At 43.8% G+C, this 9,373-nt stretch overlaps 1 protein-coding gene across 1 annotated transcript in view; it reads right to left on the bottom strand.

Annotated features, from left to right (window-relative positions):
• Positions 1 to 398: 398 nt before the first annotated feature.
• LOC113686885 (usherin) overlaps positions 399 to 9,373 on the bottom strand; it is a 30,445-nt gene continuing 21,470 nt past the window's right edge. The window contains exons 31-37 of the mRNA XM_027204566.2: positions 4,729 to 9,287; positions 4,397 to 4,596; positions 3,648 to 3,827; positions 3,232 to 3,321; positions 2,475 to 2,737; positions 1,511 to 1,693; positions 399 to 1,238 (exon numbers count right to left, since the gene is read on the bottom strand). Coding sequence (XP_027060367.2) covers positions 1,143 to 1,238; positions 1,511 to 1,693; positions 2,475 to 2,737; positions 3,232 to 3,321; positions 3,648 to 3,827; positions 4,397 to 4,596; positions 4,729 to 9,287 — 5,571 coding nt within the window. The 3' untranslated portion in view covers positions 399 to 1,142. The remainder of the gene's footprint in view (positions 1,239 to 1,510; positions 1,694 to 2,474; positions 2,738 to 3,231; positions 3,322 to 3,647; positions 3,828 to 4,396; positions 4,597 to 4,728; positions 9,288 to 9,373) is intronic.

Genomic DNA, 9,373 nt, shown 5'->3' with positions numbered 1-9,373 from the left:
ACTTGTTCCCTTCACTGTTTCAACACCCACAACCAAATTGGTAAGCTTCGCGAACTTGTTCACTGGCAGCCTTTCTCACGAACGAGTGAGGTGTGAGTACCTTTGTGGTGTGTTGAAGAACTAACTTCATCTCGCTTTTCATCAGATTGATGCCTACAATCAACTAAATTATAGCAACGGGGCTCTCTCGCTGTTTGCTGATCGTTGGTGTCTTCAGAAGTGTTTGGTAACGCTGCACGTGGATGCGCCTTTCTATGGTAATACGATTCATGTCAAGCATTGCCTTGATCGCGAACTGAAAGGGCTTCGTAAAGGCCAGATTTGAGGATTTGACTGTTTTTGATGAGGTGTCGCATTTGTATTGTTGATCAACCCATGGATAAAAACATTAAAATAACTTGTATTGTTAAAAACATATTTTAATTTCAGCTCAGCGTTCAAGCTTATATACAGTTCAACTGTAGTATACACATATACAAGCCCAGAATTTTGAACGAAGCCAATATAATTATATTCTCAAAGAAACTGGGGTAAGAGAATCGCATACATGCGTTGTAATTTCCACGAACGGGTCTTAATAAAAAAAAAAAAAAGGTTGCAGAAGTTTAACGTAAACAATGAAATACGTAATGGTGGCGTCCAATTAGATACAAAAAGTGTCCTCAGGACATAATATCTATTTCTGAGATTTTACTAAGTGCTATATCCTGAAATATTCTTCTAAATCTCGACTTCGAGATCATCACACACTTGTAGTGGGATTTAGTGACTACGAGGTAACAAGTCCCTGCCAAATTTCCACACTCATCAAAGCTTTATATACAAACACAAGTGTTAGGCAACGTTTTTCCTGACGCTCTTTCCAGAGAAAAAGTATATCACAAAACAGATCAATGAGAGCAACGAAAGTGGCATTGACATAACTCAGGAAATAGGAAGTTGGTCCCACACTATTTATGAAAGCTATGTACCTTGGTTTCAGACCCTGTACAAAAATTTCTCAGGAATACATTCAGTCGTTTCACACTCGTAACTGGAATCAAAATTTGAAAATACACTACCTAAACTACAAGCATTGTTCATTAATAATATTAATCTGATATAAAAGTCAAATCTTGGCTACTTTGAAAGACTATTTGTTCTTATAAGTGTGTATCCGTAAAGTACTGCTCCCTCTTAAAGCTTTGATATGGTGTGCTTGGTTCACTGTCCGAGAAGTCCAGTTTTTCGTCATCGTACTGCAAGAATAGAAACACAAGTAGTTTAGCGACGTAACACAGACTAAACCGAGTCTAATGCTGCAGATGGCTAGGCAGTTTGTGAAGAAGGTGAGTTAGTTGTTAAGTCGATAGCTGGCTACGTAGGTTGGTCGGTAAGTCAGTAGAAATTACTCGGAGTTCCGAACACTGCCGAAGATGTTCTAAAGACTCCAGAGATTTGCCGAAGATGTTAAACCGGAAAACACTCTCAAGGACTATAATAGCGAGAAAGATCAGCCACGAGTCCTTACCAGTCCAGAATCCCTGTTGCTATAACTCTTGACATAATGGTCCCAGTCTTGACTCATATCTGGAGGAACTTTGTGCATGCTGCCATTGTAAAAGTCAAATTGTTCGGGAGTCTTGTTCAGCCTCTCTGTGCTGTCAAACAAAGCTGTGGTACTACTGTGGTACGGGTTCATTAAATGCATCTCCTGAAACAAAATAAGTTACATCGAAAGCCTTTGTTAATCAAGGATTATGCGTGGACTTCTTGTAGTCTGTGACATAAACAAAGTTATATGAAATGAACGAGATGTAACAAACCAACCAATAATTAATTACTCCCTTTACCTAATTGATCGCTAGTCACCAGTTCTACTGACCCCTTGGAAGGCGCCACGTGTCGAAAAGTAGCAAAGATGCGGGCTCAGTTAAATTTTACGACGATAACAAAAAACAAACAATTGGCTCAAAAATATGCGTGGATATTTGCCAGTGGACATTTTCTATTCCGAAGAGCGAACAGTTTTCTAAGAGCGAACCTCGAGGAAAACGATAAACTTCGAGGAACAGATCACATTTATGGACAAATAATAGAGCATATCTGTATCCTAAATGGAGGGCATTTCGTTCAGTTCATTCACCTTCAAATATTTTGCAGCCCGCGAGACAATGTTTTCGAACAGCTGCCTGCCAAACTAAACTGGTGTCCACTCCCAAGCGTTCTTAAGTAGAACGATATCCTCCTTCTTAAAAATGACAAAACGCTGGATCATCTTCAATAAAACTCTAACCGTAAACTTTAATAGCATCGAAAGTAAGTCTGGAAAAAATCGGGAATGTCGCTTTAGGAAAATCAGCGCATATTCCCAAGTTACCAAGAAGCATTATTATCATCGCGAGCCGGAGAAAATATTTGATGAACGGTAATACGTTAATCATGCTCCCCCCCCCCCCTCCCCCTTTCCCATGATGTAATCATCAACCACTTACAGTCATGCTTCCACTCTTTCTGTCGCTGGACGTGTAAAGACTGGACATGGATGGAGGCCTGGAACGCAGTTTGGTGCGCGGAGGTAAAGGTTCCCTTTCCCGCACAAATACTGTTCTACTCCCAGTGGATTTCCGCATACAACAGAATATCAACGCAAACAGGATAATGATGGCGACCAGTGCCATGACAGCAATAAACCAAACACTCTTTTGCCACTCATCCGAAGCAGTGCGGGGTGCTGATGTTGCTGCAATAACTTCAGCTGAGAACAGATAGAGATAGCGTGTGAACCCTTTACACCCTAACATCAGTATGTATATTCTCCACACTTTTCTCTACACATTTCCTAAGGTGCTGATGAAGAGAATTGGTTAAACAATCAGAAGCTTCTTTAGTAGGTGATCATTTCCTTATTCTCGTGACCTTAACGTGTGACTCAGACTGTGTAATATTGTTAGTCACTCTTAGGAGCCAGAGGGTTAATCATTTCAACCTTGCTATCAATTAACGAATTTTGCACACTGTTCTTCTGACGTTTCATATGAAACAGATGAGGAGAATTTGTTTGACGATGAAGACCTTTCTCACTTGCTGATCATATCCTTCAGTTTTTGTGACTTGTATTTAATTGGCTGAATGGTACTTTTGAAAGGTAAATTAGATGCAGGTTACTATCAGCCTTTAACCTCACGTAAAAAAGAACGGCGATCGGTTTTTCTGTACCAGGCAATAAATAAGTTTGGGCGGACAACTTACATTGCACCTCAACAGTAACACTGGGAAGTGATTTTACAGTCATTTTGCTTCCTTGCACTAAAGTTGTGGCATGTACTTCGTAGGTGTACTCTGTAACAAAGATAAACCGGTTAAAATGTCGTTAAAAAACAAATCCCAAGAAAAGAAGTTACTCATCTCGTTTCGAGAAAATTCCAAGTGATAAGATCACGAATAGAGAATATTGTAGAGTGAATAATCTCGAGTCCCTTCTAAATTTATCATTGCCTCTTAAATTATTTTCTACCGTACGACTTTACGATTTTGAAGTCTCTTTAACTTGAAGTTATTTCAGCGAGTGGCGAAAAAATTCAACTCAAAATAATGTGGCGTAAATACTCTAGGAGAAACGAGATCATTTAACAACCAGGATGTGATTGGTTGATTTCGCCTCTAACCTCCTTTATTCCTAGTTCCCAAGTCCATTTTGTTTTGCTGTCCTTCATAGACAAGCAATCCATTTTCTAACAGCTCATAGGAGTCCAGCGGTCCGTTCAAAATAAAGCAATCGCTCCAGTCCACGGCCACTCGGAACACGGACACATTTACTCGAGGCCTCAGTTCTGTCGTCTGTGGACCTGGAACCAATTAAAGCAAAACATTTGCTAAGGAGGTAGACGAAAATGAATTTTTGCCTAACAAAGTTATTACTTCGGAAATTGCTCCAACATTGATTTAAATTTTAGTTTCATGGATTTACTGTTACAAAAATACAAAATATATCAGGTTGAAACCATAAACATATAAACCTTCGGACGTCAAAGAGTATCATTACGAATTTCTTCGAAAAACGCATCATAACCGATTTCCGTTAAATTAACAATACGAACCAATGAGGCACAAGGTAAAAATACTTTCATGCAAATTGTAGTAGTACACCTTGGTAGAGAGAGGCACTGTTTGAAACACGATGTAATGATCCGAACACAATTAAATTAAATAAATTTCATTTTTTTAAACAGAGATTGGACTGAGCTCGAGCTTAGGAGCGATTTGAAGTACAGTGCAGCAACCATCATGGCGCCACTTCTCCCTAAATCAAAGGTGACTGAACAACTAACGATCTCAAATAAAAGTTTATCTCGTGGTCATTGCCTACATACAGTGACGCAAACATTTTGACATTATCATACTGATATTAACGTACCTGCAGCTAGTGTTCGCACTCTTTGTTCATCCGATAAACTCGAATGCCGTGAGTTGTGAACTCGTATCCTGAAGTTATACATAGTATAGGGTGACAGGCTTCGAACGGTATAACGCCGAGACAAACTCGTGTTCAGTCCACTCTCGGGCATTGCAGTAGGACAACCGACAGCGCAAGTTTCATGAAACAGAACCTCATATCTAAAAAAAAAAAATGAAAATTTTCTAGAATCAAAGTAAAGCTTCATTAGCGTTGCCTCCAGTTTTCACTAACATGAATAAACTCGGTGGATGATGGAAATGCAGGACAGAGTAAATAGAGTTTTTGCCCACCTTTGGATGACTCCATTGGGTTTTCCTGGTTCGTCCCATATAAGTGTGACGAAGTTATTGGTTATTTCAACCGGGCGTGGGGCGGCAAACTCTGACGGCACTCCAACAGAGGTCTTCCAGGTTGCAGTGGGTCCCGCGGCGCACCCTCCATCCGTGCAGACGTACACACGTAGAACATAGTCCGTAAATGGCTCAAGGCCCGCCACCTCACGAGTAGTGGTTAGATCTTGAGATACATTTCGTCCAGAAACTTCGAGGATGTAATTTCTTATCTCTCCATTAGGTTCACCAGGTGGGAAGATGAACACTTCCAAACTGTTAGGGTAAGTCTTGTTCACATGAGGCGCTTTAAGCTGCTCTGGTGCTGCACTCAAGGTTTGAACCAACGACCACTGACTAACCGTTTCACCAGCGCTGTTTGCAGAGATAACTCGGTAATTATACTTGAAGTACGGCTTCACGTTTGTATCACTGTAAGCTAGAGCAGATCCATTAGTTACGTTTACTACAGACTCTGCCGGACCATACACTGTCGCCTGGTTACCATACAACGATACTCCACGCCTGTAAAGTCTGTACGACAGCATAAATCCGTTGGGTTTTAAAGGCTCATTCCAGGTGACAAGTACTCTCCTAGCACCAATATTAGATGTTGGGAAATCTGGGGGATTCTGACCCTCTGGCGGAGCCTCAAATGTACGGGCATAGTTCGCCTCTCCTATGCTGCAGCCTTTAAGTGTACAAGCGCGGATTCTGACTTCATACAACGTATATGGCAACAGGTCTTTTAGGGTAATCTCCTTGGCAATACCAGCGTCATTCACCTGTGCAACGCCTTGCGCTCCCATGAAGTTGTACAATACTTCATATTTGAAGATGACACCGTTTGGAACCCCCGGGGCTGTCCACAGGACTTTAATGGATGTTGCACTGAGAACATATAAAGTCGGGATGCTCACATTGTCTGGAGCACCAGGATTAGTAGCAGCGCTGAATCCAGGAGGACTTGACACGCGGCCTGCGGAATTCACTGCCGTCACAACATACATATACACGGTGTGTGGGGCCACAGTAAGGTCGTTAAATTTCAGATCAGTACCGTTGTATACTTGGGAGCCATTACGTGTAAGGAGATAGTGGAGTATTACACCATATGGTTTTAGCGGTGCATTCCATTCTACTCGCACAAACGAAGAACCACCGACTGTGGCAACAGGGGCGAGGAGATCTCTCGGAGGAGCTTCTTTGGTGCGCACTTCAGCTGGTGCACTCTGTGTACAACCCTCGCTCGTACAAGCACTAATGTAAAAGGAATATTTAGAGAAAGGTGCCTTCCCGCTTACAGTGAGCGTCATGTCCTGTCCGGTATAAATCGGAGAACTGTCACCAACTTCATACACTTGGTACTGGGTAATGATTCCATTGGGCTTGTCAGGCGTCACCCAAGATATCTTTACAGCCAAAGCACTTTCCGCTTCTAAGGCCGGGGGATACACACCCGACGGTGCAGCCTGAGTTGTTCGGCGGCTTGATGGAGAGCTCTGCGTACAGCAGTCAACATTGCAGCTAGTACACACCTCCACGGTGTAACTGTATACGGTGTATGGCTCTAGACCTTGATCTACAAAACTCAGTTCGTTTCCTTTATATTTAATAGAATTGTTCCTGAACACAAAATAAAACTGAACAACGCCGTTGGGTTCTAGTGGTTTTTTCCACGTCACATTCAAGGAATACGCGGTCATCAACAAGACTAGTGGTGCATCGACGGACGAAGGAGCAGCTTGAGATGTGGTTACGATCAGTGGGTCGCTTTCCGTAAAACCTCCACCGTTGACCGCGCGTACACTAAACCCGTACTTTGTGTAAGGCTTCAATCCCGTCTCTGTGTGCTTGAAATCTGTCTTGTTTGTATCATTGGTGGAATACACCAGTTGACCGGAGGGAGGTGTTACAGCGCGCCTTCGTCGCTTCTGAAGCGGCGTGACCGTCATGTAAATCTCATAACGGATGATGATTCCGTTTGGAATTGCTGGCGATCTCCAGTTCAGCTCCACAGCTGTGGCATTGATAAACCCTGTTGTAGGTCGGGACAGGCCTTGTGGGTCCACCTCTGCGGAGGAAATGATTTGCGTGGGACCCCGCGTGCACCCTGCAACATTACAGGCCTCTAGCTGAAACTCGTACGCAGTGTAAGGAACAAGTCTTGAGACCGTGTATTCTCGGATGCTGCCGAGATAAATCAAGACACTGTCTTTGTACAGTTTGTAGTGAGTAATGACCCCGTTAGGAGACCCGGGCTCATCCCACAACATGCGCATGCTCTTTCCATCTTTCGTCTTGTCAGCACGAAGGAGAGGAAGGTCTGCTGGTGGTGCTTGTTTGGTTTTTGCTGTCGCCCAGGCGCTCACCCCCTCACGCCGGCTGTTCATGGCAGCGATCAGGAACTGATAGTCCGTATAAGGGTCTAGCCCGCTCACCGTGGCGTTCAGTACGTTGCTAGGCAACCGAGCTGCTACTGTGACGTTACTGTTGTCGGGAGTTTGTAGTCCTTTGTGATAGCGCACTTCATAGTGTGTGACTATACCGTTGGGCTGAGAGGGTACAGTCCATGAAAGATACACTACAGTGGAGTTGAGTACTGTAAGAGAAGGTGGTCGTATGCCTTGAGGAGGCCCCTGAGGAGTGCGCACGTCGGTCCAAGGGCCTTCTTCAAAGCCTGCGCTGTTTACAACTCTTATTCTATAGGAATAATCCGTGTAACCTAACAAACCACTATTCAGACATGACCGCTGGAGCGTGAAACAAACTGGAAGCGGGGCACTGTTACCTGTCTTACGGTAAACTACATATTGGACGACGATTCCATTTGGAAAGGAGGGCGGCGACCAAGAGACTTGTACAACATTCCATTCTCGTGCTACCAGGGTAGGTGCCCCCTGTCCGATGGGAGGAGCCTCGCCAGTTCTTGCATGCTCTCTTTCCCCGAGTCCGCAGCCTTTAGCGGTACAGGCCTTCACGCGAACAGAATATATAGTAAAAGGATTCAATCCTGTAATCAACTTGCTCATGTTGAGAGCGACAACATATTCTGTGCCATTAACGACTGCAGAATAACTTGTAATGTTACCGTTTGGCTGACCTGGAGCATTCCATTCCGCTAAAATACTATAAGCGCTTTTCACAGTCAAACGAGGCTTGGGAATGGCCTCTGGAGAACTCTCTGGGGTAGTGGCAGTAGACACAGCACTCCTAGTGGTACCCCCGCCAGTCGAAGCAGCGACTGAGTAATTGTAAGTCGTCACTGGTTGGAGACCGTTGCCTCGGTCTTGGAAGATACAAATGTCTTTACCGTGTTGATTTTTGTAACATGCATTCGTCCCGTTGTACACAACAAGATCTCCGCGGTAGAGTGAGTATGAAACAATCACACCATTTAAAACGTCTGGTCCAATCCATGTGGCTTCGATTTCCCTGGCCCCGATGACTGTGAGATTGGGTGGGTGGACACCTTCAGGCGGCGCCTGCAGTGTTAGCGTGGAGGCCAGCGGACCTGGTGTGCAACCCACGCGCGTACAAGCTATCACTTCAAAGGTATAGTTAGTATAGGGTTTAAGACCCCCAATTACCAGGCTCCTTACGGACAAACCTTTGTCATTCGGGTTCAAATGGATCTTGTACGTGCTGTTTACTACACGGCTCACATTGTAACGAATAATCTGTCCGTTAGGTTTGGAAGGTTCAATCCAAGAAACATTTATAGCGCTGAAGTTTAACGGAAGTAAAATGGCTGCGTTCACTTCCGCCGGGGCAGCTTGGTCGGTGTAGATCAGTGACGTCATTTCCGCTGATGAGCAGTGCGTCGTGCATGCCTCGATAACGTAACCATATCCAGTAAACGGCTCCAATCCACGGTCTGTATAAGTTAAATTAAGACCGGTATATACCACTTGACGCAGCTTAATTTGACCGCTGACCCGAGTCAGCCTATACTCTTGGATTTCTCCGTTGGGTTTTGCTGGCTTACTCCAAGTAACGCGGATTTCAGTCGAGGAAATTGGAACTGCAACTGGCGGTAAAAGACCTTCAGGGCGACCCATCAGCGTTCGGTTCTTGGCTTCTGGACTTGACACATTAAATCCATTATTGATTGCGACAAGGTAGTATTCATATTCTGTATGAGGAGAGAGCCCAGTGTCGTTATATTCACGGATATCAGCATTGTACTGATTTTTAAGTATTTCTTCGTAATCCGTGGCACAGATTCTTGGTACAACAGTCGAAGGAGTTGGAGCGTAGTGGCCAGCTACAAATCCGCAGTTCATCGTTGAATTATCAAAATCACATCGATCACACATTGCTGCGAGTGCATCAGTCTTATTACAAATGGTTCCCATTCCACAGCCTAACGTTCCATTGCTGGAAATGTCTGCGCAAGTCTGGTAAGTAGAGTTATAGCCACGTTCGTTGCAACATGTGAGAAACCTAGAAATTCGTTTTTTACCACAGCATTTGTGATTGGATGTAGATTTATCGCGTGCGCTGGTGTAGTTATAAACCTAAAAAGAACAAAAAGTATTTCCAAGTTAAGATAAATATCATTGGGTTCCTTAACTCTAATCAACTTTGATCTTGGATTCAGGCA

The sequence above is a fragment of the Pocillopora damicornis genome, chromosome 7 (genome assembly GCF_964200805.1).
Source record: "Pocillopora damicornis chromosome 7, jaPocDami1.2, whole genome shotgun sequence".
NCBI lineage: Eukaryota > Metazoa > Cnidaria > Anthozoa > Scleractinia > Pocilloporidae > Pocillopora > Pocillopora damicornis.
Note: the sequence above shows the minus strand (reverse complement) of the source record. Positions and strands in the feature narration are given on the sequence as shown.